We start from the raw sequence: 18,574 nt of genomic DNA on the forward strand, positions 1-18,574 counted from the left end.
AAGAAAGGTTCTTAGTCCTAACAACTTAAATGGACAAAAAAGAAAATAACTTTGTCCGTTGATCCACTGTTCGGTGGAGCGTTTAGAGTTGAACAGTTGCCATGGCCATTATTCTAACACTTTCAACACTGCACATGGTCCCTAAGAGTTGCTTAAGGCTCTGGAGCAATGATATTGCACTTGATAATTTTTAAACCCAAAGACTTAATGGATAATTTGTGTTGCACCATTCGAATTATTTGGATGACCTTTTAGGCAGAAACAGTTTTCTCGGCAGACAATTCTGTTGAGGCCAGACTGAATGGGATGTGCGTCCTTAGGACAGTTAAAGCTGCACCGACTACGCCGTTCATACAGTTGCTGCAGCGTGAAATTGGTTGAGTTCCAGGGCTTTAGGTGTGTTGGAAAAGAGAAACATCTAAAACCTGAAGAACTCTGGCCCTCGAGGACTAAGTTTGGACACCGCTGAGCTAGACAGACACTCTGGTGGCAAGCATTTAATGATGAAATAGATAAAACCAAGCTTATGGAGTAAGGTTTTAGAGCAGGGTTCACCAATTCCAGTCCTCGACGTCCAGAGACCTGCAGGTTTGAAATGTTTCCGCCTACCAACACACTTGATACTAAAGATCAGTATTGTTATCAGGCATGCATATTAAGCTGATAATATGAATCAGGTGTGCTAGTGGGCCGAAACATCTTCAAACATCTAAAACCTGCAGGACTTCGTACCTCGAGGACTGGAATTGGTGAACCCTGGTCTATGCGTTATGAAGCAAAACATGTTTTTTTCTTCTTCAAAACGTGTTAGCCATGTGACATGCAATTTTAGGAACAAATGTAAAACTCAGACCTACAGACATCAAATAATGATGTGCTACACCCGCCTGACTGTTCCAGCTGTTCCACCATAATTTTGAAGTTGGACCAGGATTCACCACTCTCCTTGGTACCATAGAGGACTTTGAGAAGGTGAGACACAAGTTTGTTGGAATTGGTGTGTTTACAGAAGTGAATTTGGCATATTGGACTAGCTACAGACCTGGAATGACACTATTTCTCTGTCACTCTGCCGATGGCAAACCTCAGTTTGAAACCATATGGAGCATGGTGGTAATGAACTTGAAAGTCACACTCGTGAAAATGTGGGAAACAACAGGTTTTGAAAGACATTACTTTTCCTTCACTGTGTCTCCACCCACAGCAGTCAACGCAGTTGACCTTGATTCTATTGCAGACTATTACCCACTCAATGTTGCGAGCATCCCATATGGAGAATGACTATGATCATTGCATTTAATTGAGATACATGCAATTTCAAACAGAAGTGGGATTACATGGTATACTTTATAGTATTTTATGAATTATTTTTCTCAAACTAGTCAGCTATCGTTTGTCAAGACACTACCTAGTAGTACAGTCATTCCAATTGAAGATCTCTTGTCAACAGTTTACATGTGACATGATCTATTTTGATTCGGTGCATGCATGTACCATTGTTTAGTTGTAATAGCCATTTTATAGAAGTTCGACTTCCGCAGATCTATTCACATTGAGAAAATTGTTGGTACCCCCTCTGTTAATGAAAGAAGAAGAATCAGCGAAGAAGACAAACACTTTTTTTCCCTAACTTTATTGCAATCTACAGAACAAACATGGCTTTGCATGTATCGAAACAACATGAAAAAGACGAACACAGGAGAAGTGACAATGGCGGGTGATTCAAAGTACAACACCACTTCTTGAACGTGAGAATAAAGAAGCAAAATATTTTGCTGCAAAAGCATAAGCAAGCTAAGGAGGCTGCGCAAAACGACTACGACACGCCATTGTTGTCGACAGACTAACGGTTTGCGCGCAGTCACGCGAGAATTGCCGCTTACGTTATCAATCTGCGACAATGCGGCGTCATCGAGCTGCGACCATTACGTCATCACTGGAGGAGTATCCTGCATATGGTGTGCAGACGGACGCGTTTTGAAATTTTTCCACTCTGGAGCCCGGTTTCAAAAGTGATCGGTTTCGAACTCTGAAACCGCGCCATTGTGTAGACGAACAACCTAAACGGTAAGAAACTTGTGAGGATACATTGAAACTGGCCTGAAACTGGGTCGGTTGATGTACTCAAATAAAACCCACTACAAGAGAGAGGCAAGGGAGCAAAATCATTTAAAGGGAATAAAAGGAGCCACTTTGATTGGCCAACAATAAGTAAAAGCAGAACACTGCTGTAGGGAAAACTAACAAAACTAAACAAAGTGCAATTTCTGCAGAAATTGTGTGGGAATGCTGAACGTAGTTTTTAAAATGGCAGCGGAGCAAGACTCGGTTGTACTTTAATGAAGTATTTAACAATGCAAACAGTGAGTTCGGTTGTACTTGAAGTACTGGTTAAGTTCTCCATCAAACTGTTTAGCATTCCCACAACAAAGCATTACATAAAGTAAATACTACAGTATCACATTAGGGTCGAGTTCTCTGCAGGACAGTAGTGCTACACACTGTGAGGGAAGAACAGGACGATGTAAGATAGGGCAAGAAAGAACAGGCGAGGAAGAGAGTAGGAATAGGGTCGTGGACCCAGCTATGGGTTCTGTCGCACAAAGTATCAAAATACGAATTAAAAATAAATTATTGGCATAAGATGGCCCAGAGGGATGATTTTACAACTTCATTTAAATGTATACTTAATTCTATGAATATGTTGAGAGAAATGTATCATTCTCTTCCTTTTTGGAATTTTCTGTAACTATAAATTCACAACATTTACCGGCTACAACAAGTATCTTGGTATGTGTGGTGTACTGCCAGTTTTTGAATAAAACATCATTAAAGAAAACTGTACCCAAAACAACAACAAACAAACGGCATACAAGACAAGACGTACAGGAGATGATGAGAGTCACTGAATGTCAGCTGCCATGCCAAGATCTGCCGTGTCCTCAAAACTGACCTTGTAGTCACCTTCTTGCTCCTCGAACACAATGATCTAATGATCACAATAAGAATTTAAGAGGTCATAGAGTAAAACCTGATCCCACACATGATTAAATGTAAAACTATTTTTGCTCTTTGTGCCGCATACCGCAAAGTCAGCTTTGTCAGTAACAAATTAGTCATACAAACCTGGTTGATACCCCTGTTGAGAAATGGACCAGGGAGGTAGAGAGTCTGCTGGGGTCCAATAGACCAGTAGCGTCCCAAGTTGATCCCGTTGATAAACACAACACCTTTATTCCAACCCTGTGAACCAAACGATAATTGCTAATTGAATCATCACTGCACGTATTTGTCATACAAAGGCATAGAAATGCATAAATGGTGTAGAACCATTACACTCACTGGCAGTTTAACAAATGTATCACTGGGATAGCCATATACAAAGAGCTGGCCCAGGAAAAAAGAAGGGAAACTGGGAGCTTCAGGAAGCATTTTCCAAGGACCCTGGTAGAGACTAAAGCAAAAACATCCGATTCAAGTGAATTGTTTTGTAGCACAAAATTAATAGTTCTTTTAGAGTCTACAAACTTGTAAATAAAGTTGGGTTTCATTTCCAGGCTGTATATTGTGAACTCCCGTAGTGGAATATTGTTCAATAAAATGTCCCCTACAAGACCTGCAAAGAACACAAAATTAAATTGGCTTGTACACTAGTCAGCATAACAACATCTTACATATTGTTGAGGAATTACCTTTACGTTGTTTGTCAAGATTCCTTCCCTGGTGAACTCTTCCACAGTTTTCCACCAATAAACTTAATGTCCGCTGTCCCTGTTATGAGTTTTGAGCATTTGGTCATATTCATGTCGACAAAAAAGAAAAACCCTCAATGTTTAGTGAACTACTACTGAAGCCGGTCTCGGGACCCCATTAGAGTTTTACATGCACAACCGGAAATAGCAAAATAGTGCCCGGTTGTAGCCATAAACATATGGTCATTAAAATAAATAAATAAAATAAAATAAAGAAAAATAAAACCGCTTAACACGCTTGCGAGGAATGGGAAGTACGGAGAGGTAAACAGCGTCACATGACGTCAAACACTACACGCGCTGGGCACCGCCTCCGTTCGACGTCATTGCTACAGCAACCTGTCAGATGGGTCAATAATGTGTCTCAGTCTGATCGAATTTGGATACTTGCTAAAAACAGTGACAGTCAGCCCTAAAAATCTGATTTGAGGAGGAATCCAACTCTTTTTTTTTATCTTCACTGGCCCTAATCCTCTTCCGTAGTTAACTAAATTCACTAATTAAAATGTAATGACATTTTCATTTCATCATTTTGGAATGAGTGCTCTATAGCTATGAGGCATGGACCTTATCCTCAAATGTTGCTAAATCACTGGATGTGGGACACACCAACATGGTGAGAACTGCTCTTAATGTTCATTGGAATCGACACATCACCAATGAAAATTTGTAACAATCTACAATAGCAATCCAAAACACACACAACAAACAATACTCAAGAATGACAAAACATTAGACTATTCTAAAGCGCACCTGATCTAAATTCTATTGAACATTATTCCCCAACCTGAAAAGCTGGAGCAGTACACTAGCATGAAGTTGGCTAAAATAGCAGCTAACAGGCTCATCAATTCATTTACACCAAGCTGAAGCGGACGGATTTTTCCATTTTTTAATGACTAGATGTTTGTTTTTGGCATGATGAGGACATGCTTTTAAGCAGAGCAGATCTGAATACTAAACCGAACGCTTCAATGTGTACTGATTCCATCTTAAAGGGATACTTGACTCGTGTAGCCATTTTCAGCAGGAAGAAGTTAGTATTTTGTCTATAATTAGTTTGATAACTTCATTATTTTTCATGTACAATTAATACGTTTAAAAACATATTTTTCTACTTGCTGTCGACTGAAAATGACATCTCAGGTGCTCAGAGCTCAGGTAACGGCCAATCAAGGCTCACCTGTTTTCTGGGTTTGGTCATTTGATATTCGCAAACTGAGCCATGATTGGTCATCACCTGAGCATTGAGCACACATGATGTCATTTTCAGTCGACAGCAATGGGCAAAATGTGTTTTTAAAGGTATTAATTGTACAAGAAAAATAATCAAGTTAACTTCTTACTGCTGAAAATGGCTAAATGAGTTAAGTATCCCTTAAAAAGTGACACTTAAACATTCACCATGGAGCTTATCAAAACATTTATGAAGGGTCATCATGATTTTGGTGAATTAAAGGTGGGGTCTTAAGTTTTCACTCAGAAATAAACACTTCAGAAACACTGGATGTAAACACATGAAATCCTTCTCAATCAAAAACGTTGGGCTTTTGTTAATGTGTGGTGGTACCCCATTGTTTGTTTACAAACAGAAACGGTCAAAACTTAACGCCACCTTTAAGGAGATGCTAAAAATAAAAGAAGATGCTACCGGAATTTATCTTAATGGGTTAAAACTGACATTTTTAAAGTCATTGCTTAGAGTCTGAACTTTACCACCAGTTATTTTTTTCCTTATCACATTTGTCAGTTTCAATTTAGTTGAGACAATGCAAAGAAAATGTATTGGTCACTGATCTATTTTAATCCCATACCTTGCCATCTGGAACAGCCAGCTCCAAATTCCGTCGCTTGAAAAGCCCAATGTAACTTTTGTTTACAAAAACCTGTGAAAGAAACAAACACCTCAAATTATATGAATAAAAAATTTGTCTCGAGGCTTACAAAATATCAGTCATTTTCATTTTGTTCGACAGTATGTAATGCTCAAAATAGGGGGGGGGGGGTGGATGGACCTTCCCATAGTATGAAATTGCACTTTAGTGAGGTTTTCTATCAATAATATGCATCCCCGGCCTGTCTACAATCAAACCAGGCATGAAAAAGTCAGTCCGCGACTTCTTTAGCTTTCTCCTTCTTTCTAAAATGTGTGCTTTAAACGGGCAGATTAAACTTCCGTGACTTAGTGATGTCAAAAAGACACGGAAGTGCATTCGACCCAGCCCCTGAGTGTTATGTTTTGGTTTTCTGCTGTTTCCTGTTTCTGATTTCTCCCTTGCAGTTGCTGGGGAAACAGCTGGAGGGCGGATCCTGCCGACACACCTGCTGCCCATTATGTCATCAGGCCGAAATAAAAGCTTGGCAGCACCAGAGAGGAGTGTCGGGTTATTGCTCCGCGATGCTACTCACCATACCTGACGTTTTGATACTGCTACCTTTCTAGCGGCAATCTTTCTTGGTGTTGTGGACACCACTAGTAATTAGACTAGTAGCGTTTTTCTTTAATCAACTTTGTATGCTACACTCCTCTCTGTTTTATTCGCCCTCCGGCGTGATTTTGTGTTTTCTTGTTTTTGCCCACGACGTACACCTTTCTGTCGTCGTCGCCTTTTGTTGAGCAACCTTTTGTCCACGTGCTGTGCGCTTTTTGTTGGTTCATTGAGTGAGTGACTTTCGCCTTGGCTGGGTCTGCCCTTTTCTTTTGGGGTCCAACAAACACAACCCAATCGTGACACCAAGGGGCCTAAATGTGCACATTTGTGTTATTCATAATCGCTTGTAAATGTCTACAAGCATTCACGGCAAATCTGAGACATTCACGGCAAAATAACGTTCGCGGGAGATTTGCCGGTTACAGCAAAATAACCATTGCCTAAACAATCACAAACTAACGCTATAACATAGTCTCTGTAGTAACGTTATGCTACTTTTTCTTATGGTAAAATGTTAGGCCACTTTTCCACATATTAAAATAGTTCTCAAATGTATAAAAGACATGTCTGTATTTTTCTTTTCTTCTGCTTCCATGGCCAGCCGTTTCCATTCACAACATTAGCACATGGCTGCCATGACTGAAATCACTGCCCCTTCGAGAGAGAAGGCTATGGCCTAGGCGTGGCCTGGTGCAGCTATTTGCATAAAAGTGACACTCCCCTAAAACAGGCTGTTTTGAACAGAGCATTTTCTGGCTGATTTAGGGACGGCAAAAATATTAGATCCAAAGTCAATCTTGACAAATGCATGTCACATGTCTTTTACACATTTGAGAACTATTTTAGTATGTTGAAAAGTTGAATAATATGAGACCTTTAAATACAGTACCTAACTAACCATAACGCTATAACAATGCCTGTTATTGTAACAATGGTGAAAAAAGTCAACTAGCGCTGATATTCTTTTACAATAAATGTCATGGCTAGATTAAGCTAATTCAGCAAAATCGCATTACACCACCTATGCCACAATTTAGACCTGGTTTCACCTGGTTTAAAGTCTAGTCAACTGTCTGTCACCAAATTGTCAGGTGTGCTAGGGCCGTTTCAAAGAAAACGCCCTCGTTCTGCCGAAACGCCCATCTTGGTTGCGGCAGCTGTGGCCAAATTCCTAAACACGGTAAACTAGATTTGACTACCAGCATGAAAATGAAGATGCACCATTTTTTATGCAGAAAATAGTGTCTGTTTTTTCACCTTCACGTGGAACTGGACTTACTATAACAGAGTGTAAAACTGAAAAAGTGCTTAAGTCGACTGGAAAATACACGGAAAGCCAGATGTGACAGAGAATACCCACATTTTAGTGTTGCCCCAACCAGAGTGAGTATATACTACTACTACTACAACCACAATAGTAAAAAAATGTTCAACAAATAGTAAGAGGGGGCAAATCCAGGTCAAGAAAATAAAAACCCTGCTACAGTTTGGCTTTAGCCCCTAGTGCTAGCTAGCTACCTAGCTCCCTAGCAGGTAAACGAGCAGCATGGGTGCTACTCCCTAGCAGGTAAACGAGCACCATGGGAGCTAGCAAGGGAACTAGCTAACTAGCACCTGAGGCTAAAGCCAAACTGTGGCAGGGTTTTTACTTTGTGGTCCTAGATTTGGCACCTCTGCAAATAGTAATACATCAAGATATTAGGCTCACATAGAAAGTAAAGTTACAACTCACAAGGGCACGGTCTTTGACATTGTCTCCTGACGTCAATACGCCTCCACTGGTGATTGTTGTCTCATACAGTGTGTATCCATGGGACTGTCCATTTTTGTTGTTCATTGGTAGATTCTCCATGTTAAGCGGCATGTCTGACTTAAATGGCTGTGAAGCAAACAATCAAGGCTTAACCGAGAAGCAACTGTGTTTCTCAAATGTTTACAGGCAATCTTACGTTTAAAGACATACTCCCTCAGTAAAGCTCAAAGCATCCCATAAGGACAAGTGCTGGTATGTGATAGCTGGTTCATACGCTTCCTTATGTTGAAGCACTGGCAGGTCAGGGAAGCCTTCACCTACTAGAGTAAAAATCAGTCACTTATAGGGTGGTCCATCCACGTCTATGGTTTATTTATTTTTACTTACTGTTGAATTGAGAGAAAAGATCTCTGAGGAGATGGTACTTCTGAGTGTACTCGCCATCTTCTGACAGGGGAGCGTCATAATCTACAAAATATCTCAAATTACCAGGAATGTGTTGTCTCCTGCTGGCTGTTTAACTCAGGTCAAAAATGTTATTTACAATAGTATTTTCTATGTACCTCTGCCAGTCTAAAAGACGGTATTCTGATTAATATTACGTTTGTGGGAGATGAATTAAGCAGCAAAATCTACCCATTTTCAAGGCTATTTTGCCATTTATTGAGTTTGCTGCTGTTTTGTTTAAATTTGGTCATGTGTTGTTCGCAAGCTGAGCCGTAAATGGTTGCTACCTGACCCCTGAGCAACTGTGATGCCATTTTTAATCAACAGCAAGTGGCAAGAAGGCCACCTCCTGAGATGGATAAAAACAGGTAGATTTTGCTGCTTAATTCATATTCAACAAACGCAGTATTACCGTAATCAGAATTCCGTGTTTAGTGGCGTTGCATAGAGCATATCACTCACAGAATTTTTTCAAGCCTAACTTAAGATTTATGTATTTTTTTTACATTAAAAAAATTCCCATTTACTTTTTCAGATAATTTTAACACAAACCTACCAAATAAAACTTATATGATACATATTCATTAGTCTAATAAAGCCTGTTTATTTGAAATGCATAATCCTCAGGTTTATGTATTTAGTATTAATAAAGTATATTTACTTTTTCTTTTTACGTTTCGTTTTTGAGATGTTTGCATTCAGTTTCATCCTAAAAACATAAAAATGTAAAAAATGAAGAAAAAAAGACATGTGTTTTTCACAGAGTGGCATATAGGTAACTTAATTATTTATGCAATTCAAACCATATACTTTATGTATTTTAAATAAATATTCTCATTATCATTAATTTAGAAAAATTATACTTTATTAATGCTAAATACATAAACATGAGGATTATGCATTTCATTTTATTTATTTATTTTTTCTTGAGAGAGAGCTCAGTATTGTTCATTCGGTAATCTTACCGACTCGACATGTCATCATCATTGCTCTCTTTTTTTTGTTTTTTGTTTTTGTGTGTGCGTGAATATGTGCGTATGCGGGTGTGTGTGTGAGTGTGTACTCATTATTTCACCTAAAACCTATTACAAATCCCATACCGTTCACCTAAACCGAATACTTCAGAATCCAGCTAAAGTCGTGAAGTTGTCAGGAGACCCGAGGAAGGATCAGAGAAAAGAAAGGAAAGTGAAATCCAGCACAGACCAGACATTGCCTACTACCCACCGGGTTACCAATCAGAATCTTTCACCAACCCCAGAAACATCTAAAATCCAACAAATTAGGGAGACCTCAAGAGACCAAAGGAAAGACTGAGGAAAGGAAGGAAGGATAATGAAGCAGAGTGAGATCCACAGACACCAGCCTCCACTGAATCAACGGAAGAAGCAGATTGTGTTTGAATTTCGATAGATGCTGGTGTGGTGGATCTGGCATGCATGAAAACCTCCACAAAAGAGGGGAGCCGTCGACCCCGGCCAGAACAGAGCAAGCACAACCCCCCAGTGCCCCCCAGGCCACGGCAGCACCAAGGCACAACCACCGGGCCCCGCAGGGGCCACCGGCCGGAGAGCAAACCCAGGAGCCAGGAGCGCCCCCCACCCCAACACGGCCCGCGCCCCAAGCCCAACGCAGCAGAACGGGGCACGGCAGGCCCGCCAGGCACCCCACCGGCCCACAGCCCCCGCTCCCCCCACGACTTCCCGCCTGTCCCCCCACCCACCCCTGCCACCCACCACAACCGCACCTAGGCCCCCAGACAACCCCCCACCAAGCCACCCGTACCCCTTCCTCCCAACCAAGCCGCCACCACCCCCACCAGCCCCCCAAACCCCGTACCCAGGCATCGGTGCCGGAGAGGGGCTGGACACTGGGGGGCGGAAGGGGAGATGGGAGCACTGGGAGACGGGCGGCACCCTCGAACTCCAGGCCCAGCGGGGAAAGGCCCCGGTTGTCACGCCAGCGTACCTAGTGAAAGCTAACCCTGTTACTGAGTTTGCCATGGCGAACTCTACCATCATCATCAAATTTGTACAAAAAAAATTACATAAGTCTGAACCAATAAAAATGCAGTTTGGATGATGTCAACACTTCTGGTTCATGATTGGATCATAGCTAACCAATCACAATTGGAAGTTAAATTTGCATGATGTTCTTTTTAAAGATGTTACATATAAGCTTGGTAAGTTTACATGTTACAGCCATACTATCCTGGCGTCCACTATAACAAATAAAAACATTAGATAACAACAAAAAAATCCATGTTTTTTCCCATGTTGTTCATATGTGGGAAAAGAGTCGAAATCAGTAAATAAAATAAAATAAAAAATTGCCCAGCAGAAAAAATGCAGGTCTGAAGGGGTTAAGTTAGGTTTGAAATATTCCTGTGAGTGTATTATTGTGAAGAAAATGTTTGACTTGAGCGCTGACCTGACAGTTACGCCATTATGACATTCACACCCAATATTTGCATGAAATATAACTTTAGTTCATTTAAGACTGTGTGTATGACACTGAGGCGCCTACCATAACTGGGGACCAATGCTTTGTAGGAAGGTTCAGCTAGCCCTCCACTAATGAAACCAAAACTGGAGCCTCCGTGGAACATGTAGAGGTTTATAGACATCCCACGCCTCAGGATCTCTCTAACAGTCGACACCATATCTGAGAAATAATTTGAAACATCAACAGCAATCACTGCCGTCTTATAAAATCTTCAAGTAGATTAAATGGAGTTAAAACAACGATTTCCTTAATACACATTCCAACCTCTTTGTCTGGAGCTCATTCAAAATAGCTTGACCTGTATTTGAACATTTGCATTTAAATTTACATAGCAGCAAAGTGCCATTTCCTAAACAATATTTTGCCTTCTCCAATAATCGAGGAACTAAACAATACTGTGTACCATTGTACATCTAGATACTGTAGTTAGACCTAATACATTGTATTTAAAAGAACAGATATAACAATGATAATACTATTAGTTAGTAGTAGTTAACAGATGTGGGCGCGTCAATGAATTTTAAGCAACCGTCATTTGGCAATCATCAACAGTTGGTACTCTCTTCTGTCATCCTCAGTCCGTCAATATTTCAAACAGAAAGAAACTGTCATCGGCAATCGGTCAACGTTATTTTAACCGGGCTTCTGTCATTGCCAAATTACAGCCACTATTTTGGGACCGACCGGTAAATTTCATGGGCGCAGTCCATCAATCGTCAGTCCGTCAAAATGATTGAAACCATGCTTCCGTCATGCAAATTACATTTTGTCACCACGATTGCTTGATATTGTTTGTTACGTTACTATTAGGGCTGTCAAAAGCCTTAACTCTGGAGATTAATTTAAATACATTAAAGCGTTAAAAAATAAAATAACAACTCAGTTAAATCAATGTGCAGCCAAACTTGGAGGAGTCACTGGTGAGAAGATGAATAAAAATGGACTATAGGTAGTTTACTTTCTGTTTGGAGAACTCTAAAGTAATTTGCGCACTTTACAGAGCCAAATTCCAATAGCATTTCTATTTGATGATTTTAAAATGAATTCCAAGATTTTACTCAAGTAAATATCTTACAACCGTTTAAAAAAAAAAGTAGAAGCAGAAGTAGAAAATCACGATTAATTACAGAAAATTGTGCGATTAACTCATTTGCTTGCAAAAACTTATAAATATGTTCTATTTTAAATGTACCAAATGACCAATCATGGCTCACCTGTTTTCTGGTCAGCAAACTGAGTTATGATTGGTCGTTACCTACTTCATCAGCACAGGTGATGTTATCTTCAGTTGACAGCAAGTTAGTATTTAAAGGTTGTAATTGTACATGAAAAATAATGACGTTACCAAATTCATTCTGGACAAAATATTACCATTTTGCTGCTGAAACTGGCTCAATGAGTCAAGTATCCCTTTAATAGTTTTTCGTAAATCAATACAATTGGTTGATCACCTTGGATTAGGGATGTTATTTATTTTCACAAACTATTGACCAATCTAAAATATTGAAAATGGTCTGCTCTCTCATAATGCATCAAAATGGTTCAACAAACATGACGTTTTTTTTTTGTTGTTGTTTCCTGAAAAGCGATGTTTTTGGAAATACGACGCCAGCGATATAGTGTATGAACATGCACGAACAAAATCTAACAAAAACGAATGGCAAGCAAGAAAATGTGAGTTTTACTAAATTTACATAACATACCCTCTGGGGCGAGGACGTGGTGGAGGTCACCCCACATATCATACCAGCCTGTCCAGTAATCCATAACCATGGCTGGTCGGTTTGGCTGAGAATTAACAAAGAAGCCATAGTGTCATGTCATTCGATATCCTTTGGCGAAAGTGTGGGTAATGAAGTAGAAATGAAACCTGCCTGGATTATGTTCAGATCCAGAATGTCTCTCTGATTTATTTTCTGCAGCTTCAATGATCTCATAACTACAAGACAACAAAAGTTAACTCATTCAAACCCAAAAACGTCTAAATATGTTTTTTAATACTTTGTCCTGCACTCCCTAAAACGTATTTATAAGTTTTTGTTTAAAAAAATAATAATTATGCTAGAGCATACAGAAGGTTTTGATACAGCTCTTGACAGGAAGAGGTCGCTTAAAGCAATGGTAGTTATTACAAATAACGGTCAGCAGGTGGCAGCAGAGTATAAGAGATCAGCCAGGGCCATGTTGCAACATGCTCTTTTTGCCAGTGGTTTCAACAGGATTGTGAATGATGATGAAACTTCGCTATAATCTAATGCTAATTATTGCAAAACGGAAACAGATACAAACTCTCATCTTTCTTTTGGTAGGTTCCATGTTTTTATAGCAATTTAACACAATATTCTGAGGACCTTGTAAAATCAGTCAAAATCCAGTCAAACAGCTGGGAGCAAAGGGGGTTGCTTCAGTGAAAATGGCTGGGAGTGAATGAGTTAAGCGATGATTGATGATAAATACTTTACCTCCATCTACACCTCCTGACTTTAATGTGTTGTGGTTGTCTGACGTCAGTAGTAGCTCACTGATTCCTCTGGACTGCAAAGCCTGTCAAAAACTCACCACAATCAACATACTGTGTAACTTTATAAACATATACTCCCATAACATTTTATTGGGTTTGAATAAGGGACTGCTGTATTTAGGGTGGGGGGGGGGGGCTACCTTAATGAATAATATTGTTCAGTGTTTACATCATTTTGAGTGTCTAAACCTCAAGAAACATTGCAAACAAAATAAGCCTGGAAAAAAAGAAAAAGAGTACATTAGCTATTGTGATTTAGTGTTAATTTTATACGCCATTTTTAAATTTAGTCCCAGTTTTAGTCCAATTTCAATCACACTTGTTCGTTTTTTATCACAGTTAGTCAACCTCATCCCATTTTTATTTAGTCTATTTTTAGTTGACTATAAATCTAGCATTTTAGTCTTTATTTTCGTCCAAGAAAACAATTGTATTCGTCTAATTTTAGTCAACAAAAACTGTTAATGTTTTAGTCTAGTTTTTGTTTTGTTTTTGTCAGCAGATTATGTAGAACATTTTGTATCTAAAACTATTTCACATAAAATTTTCTCTCATCTTTTTTTAAGAAAAAGAACTTCACACACAATTACAGTATGTAAGTGGCTACTACTACAGTATGGCACCATGCTATGTCTATGAGCTAGTAAGTTATCCAACATTAGATAGCGGTCGAATTAACATTATTGTTGGAACGTTATACGTTGGATTAATGTTACGTAATGACTATACTTTTTTTTAAACCTTTCGTCGTGAATCCACCCCGCCTGTCCCATGTGTTTGTGCATGTTGCACTTGCTAACTGCTAAAAGGGGGTCGTCACTGTGTGTCACATGACAGTGACACAGCAGAGACAAGATTTGAGAAAATCTTATCATTTTCGTCTTGTTTTTGTTCATGAACTAAAATGTTCATAGATTTTAGTCCAGTTTTTATTAAGTGAAGTACATTTTCGTCTCGTCAATGAAAATTCATCTGATTTAGTCCCAGTTATTTTTATTAATGAGAGTTTTAGTCTAGTCTAGTTTTAGCCTGGTGAAAAACGCGTGTTGACGAAATTATTTTTGTTAAATTTTCGTTGACGAAATTAACACTATTGTGAGATTTCTCAGTAGTCCCTCCTATAATTTTCATATTTTAACGAACACTTCTGAGAAAATGTATCCCATCGACTTCAAACTTGGTGTGTTTCATCTAAAAATGTTTAAGATGAAAAACTATCAAACGTTTTTTATTTCGTCGCATGCTGTTGCCGTGGCGATGCACTGTTTGCAAAGAAAAATGACACTAAATACAGCACGAATCTTGAGTCCCCAGCGTTTGGTTTAGGCTTGAGAGCCAATACTAACTTTTTATGACTTTAAACACATTTTCAAGGCCTGAATGTACACTTGTGGTGATTCTTTAAGAATCTTCAAAAATAACATATGCACAATAAAATTCATGGTTGAATCATATTCAGGATGCTAAATTCAACTAAATACAGCAAGAATTTTGAGTCTCCATTGTTTGGTTTTGGTTCGAGAGCTGTTTTTAAGTGTCTAAACCTGGGAGAAAACTCGTGAAATTTTGCACACATATAGGCCTGGCATTAAAAAAAATTATTTGAGAGATTTCACAGTAACCCCTACAAATTTTTAACGAAGCATTCTCGGTTTTACGTTTCACCTAGATCTGCTAAAATTAGGATGACTATCTAATAGCCCAAGACTTACAAAAAAGTCTAAGTCTCAAGTTTAAGCTTTTTATAGGGGTAACAAACTCCTACAGATCATATCTAATTGTCTTCCACTTTTCTGCGTTTCATCTAAAGATGATTGAGATGAAAACATTTTGAAAGATTATTAAAACTCATCTTAAAACATGTTTTTATTATTTGGTGTTCAACTTAGCATCGTTTTAGTGCTGTTTTGTATTTACAAGTCTTTGTTATTAATTTATTCTTTTAACTGTTTTTGTTTTTAAATGTCTGATTTCTACTTGATGTACAGCCCTTTATTTATAGCTCTGGTATTTTTTTCAAGTGCTCTAGAAATAAAGTTGAATTGAGTTGAGTATTTAGCGTGTTATGTTACCTCTTTAATGAAAGGCATATAAGTATCATCCTTAGCAAAAGACCCGTATTCATTCTCAACCTGGACAGCAATGATGGGACCACCTTTCTTAAACTAAAAAACACAAAAACATTTAATTACCACAACGGGAACGAACATGATCTAGACTTAATAGACTGAAAGGTCACCTGCAAAGGAACAATTTTTGGTATGAGTTTGTCAAAAAAAATGTTGACAGCCTCAGTGAATCCAGGGTAAGTGGTTCTCACTCTCATGTCGCCATCCTGAAGAAGCCAGCTACAAAGAAACAGAAAAGAAAAGATTTGTTTTTCTTTTGTTATATTTTTGTGACCTTTTTAAATCTTGTCTGTTTCTACTTGCTTTATATGTTGAATACTGTTTTTGTTTAGTGTTTTCACTTTTACTACATAGAATAATTATAAACTTTGTATGTTTTTGTTGAATTATTTGAGGACCCCAGGAAGACTAGCGATCACTTTGTGGGAGCTAATGGGGATCCGAATAAAGAATAAAGAAAAGATGCTTGGTCAACTAAATCCACAAATCTACAGGCACAACAAGGCCACAGTGAATCGACCATTCTGGACAAAGCTTCACTCACTGGGTCTGAGTCTTCCCCGAACAATGAGACATGACTTTTTCACCCACATTCAATTCAATACAGAATGGATTGTGTTTTGGATCAATTGGCTTTTGTGAGCCAGTAGCACAACAATCATTTTTATGGAAGGATGTCTACATTTCAACACACAAGACCCTTATGTCTTCAGTGTCTGACCTTGGCAGCCCTCCTAGGTCCAGCTCAGAGGAGATGTAGGGCCCTGGACGTAAAATCACCCATAAACCCAGCTCAGCTGCAAGACTGATATATGCTCTGAAACCAAAGACAAATATTTAAAGGGATATTCAGTGATCACTAGCGCCATCTAGTGGTGAACTAATAATTCATTCATTTAAAAAAACGACTATGTCAATAGTATGCAAATAAATATTATGTATCGCATAAACGTATATATTTAAAAAAATATATAATCATAGGTCTAGAAAATTACATTCCTAAAGCTGCCACGTTTCGCCACCATCTTCCTGCTACGGAGGCTAGCTTTTTTTTTTTTACTAGCTCCTCCCACTAGCTGCTTTTGTTAGCCACTCCAGCCTATGGCTACGAAATGTTGCATTCGAGGAAGGTGGACTTTTCAGAGTTAAAACCAGGAAGTGTGTACGGGAACCTTGAACTCGGAAATTCCACTTGCAAAGTCGGGAAAAAAAGGACCCCGATCAGGGACGGACTACAAGTGACGTCACTCTACAATGGCGACCCCTTTGGAATAGTAAAACACTCGAGTATAAAACTAGATAGCTTTTTTCATTCATAAATATTGGACATAACTTCACGTAACACTACGTACGTGATAGTATGCCGCTATCTCTCTGCATGAAATTATACGGTGAAATACTGAACTGTATGGAATGCTTATGAAATAAGATAAAAACTATAAATGAAGCAAAATTGCGAGAAGGTAAGTTTGCTGGAGGTCAAAATGAGTTTTGAGGACCAAAATAAAAAACAATTTATCACTATCCACCATTTTGGTTGTTTACCTTTACCTCGAACACTTTCAGGTCGGAACTGGGAAAAACCAACTCGGATATATCCGATTTTCGACCATCCTCAAATGCAGCATAACTCCCGCTAGCCGCTCTTGTTAACTGCTCCGGCTAAATCCAGCTTGCTTGGTCATTTGCCGTCGCTCGCCGATATGCTCGTTTGCTCACGGAAAATAAAAATTGGTGGTAGGCTTGTGAAATGTGGCCTCTCTGAGCCACCGTAGTGTGCGTGCTCCTACGTGCTATTCTTTGAACACTAGATGGCGCTAGGGACTACACACTGAGTCGTTAATAAGCAGCATGAAAGGAAATACAGTCTCCACACTAATTGATGCTTCATATCGCAATGTTTACGGAGAGTCAAATGTGCTTGGCAACAACGGGAGCAGGCTGTGGTGTGACATCCTGCCTCACATGCGTCACTGCTGTGTTTTTAATTGCTCGAGAAGTTGCTGTTGTTGTGGAGATGCTGTTGTTGTCAGGTCGGGTGCCACGACTTGCTTCTACCCAATGCACTAGGGCTTACAAGGGGAGGGATCGGAACCTGAGTATTCCCATTGTGCTTAATGAAAGCGGTGCTGCAATTATATAGCACATACTCAGATTTGGTGCATATGATCTGATGATTACTTGATCGCAAGCATTTAACAATGAGGTAATTAAACCCAAGTGATATGTTGTCAAGTAATCTTAAATCTCACTCTAAATCCAGCTGCGTATGGAAGTTGAAGACCCCCCTCTGTGGCTGATGCAGACTCCACGGCACGTATCTGCATGGGACCATAAAGCTCTGGTCAACATTGGTCTGGGGAGAAATAGGGTTCATAAACATTCCTACGTGGTGAGCGTGTTGATGCCACAGGCTTTCATTTTCATTAGGCGGTCCCTCCAGTAAGCCCTGGGCACGCGAAAATAGTGGATGGATCCTCCGAGGATACGGAAGGGCTTGCCCTCCATGGTGAACTGGGATGAGTTGGCAATCAGTCCGATTTTCCTGCTTATTCTCTGTCCCCCTCTTGGCATGCTGAAGAAGAATTGAATACTGTATGTAGTCACATAACAGTGCATTGTGCTTGAATTAACATGACATGCTAGATGAGTGTGCATTAAAGCCAGGGCCACATACGAGAACATATTCAGAAATGTACTTAGTTTGTTGCATTTCTTACCAAAAAAAGTGCTTTTAAATTACAATTTCTAATACAGTTGGTACAAATAACCTCCAAGTAACTCCCAACAAAGTTAGCCAGCACACAACTTACCCGAGGTGTCTGTATGTGATGACAACAGCAACAGAGAAGCAAAAAATGAGCACACATTTCCTTTTGTGCACATTTCTTATCCTGAGGACAACCATAGATGACGATGCGCGGAACACTCCTGCAATTGAGCTTGAACTGTATCTCAGTGTGCAAATGAACACATGATGCTCATAGCTGTGACAGAACACCGCCTTGGGGGAGTGGCTCTATACAGTCAAGGAT

The 18,574-nt window shown here is 39.4% G+C and overlaps 1 protein-coding gene across 1 annotated transcript; it reads right to left on the reverse strand.

The window, feature by feature from the left end:
• Positions 1-1,632: 1,632 nt before the first annotated feature.
• Positions 1,633-18,572, reverse strand: LOC147160422 (beta-galactosidase-1-like protein 2). The gene is made up of 19 exons (XM_086098796.1): positions 18,353-18,572; positions 17,929-18,114; positions 17,792-17,860; positions 16,261-16,356; positions 15,650-15,758; positions 15,483-15,575; positions 13,352-13,433; positions 12,764-12,828; positions 12,593-12,677; positions 10,911-11,048; positions 8,325-8,405; positions 8,148-8,257; positions 7,917-8,063; positions 5,567-5,638; positions 3,693-3,771; positions 3,529-3,616; positions 3,343-3,454; positions 3,127-3,243; positions 1,633-2,989 (listed from the first exon to the last, which is right to left on the reverse strand). The coding sequence occupies exons 1-19, from the start codon at positions 18,445-18,447 to the stop codon at positions 2,903-2,905; spliced, it is 1,911 nt and encodes a 636-aa protein (XP_085954922.1). The 5' UTR covers positions 18,448-18,572; the 3' UTR covers positions 1,633-2,902.
• Between the last annotated feature and the right edge of the window lie 2 nt (positions 18,573-18,574).

Source organism: Leptonotus elevatus, chromosome 16, assembly GCF_054856555.1.
Source record: "Leptonotus elevatus isolate MCC_2025b chromosome 16, RoL_Lele_1.0, whole genome shotgun sequence".
In the NCBI taxonomy this organism is placed as follows: domain Eukaryota; kingdom Metazoa; phylum Chordata; class Actinopteri; order Syngnathiformes; family Syngnathidae; genus Leptonotus; species Leptonotus elevatus.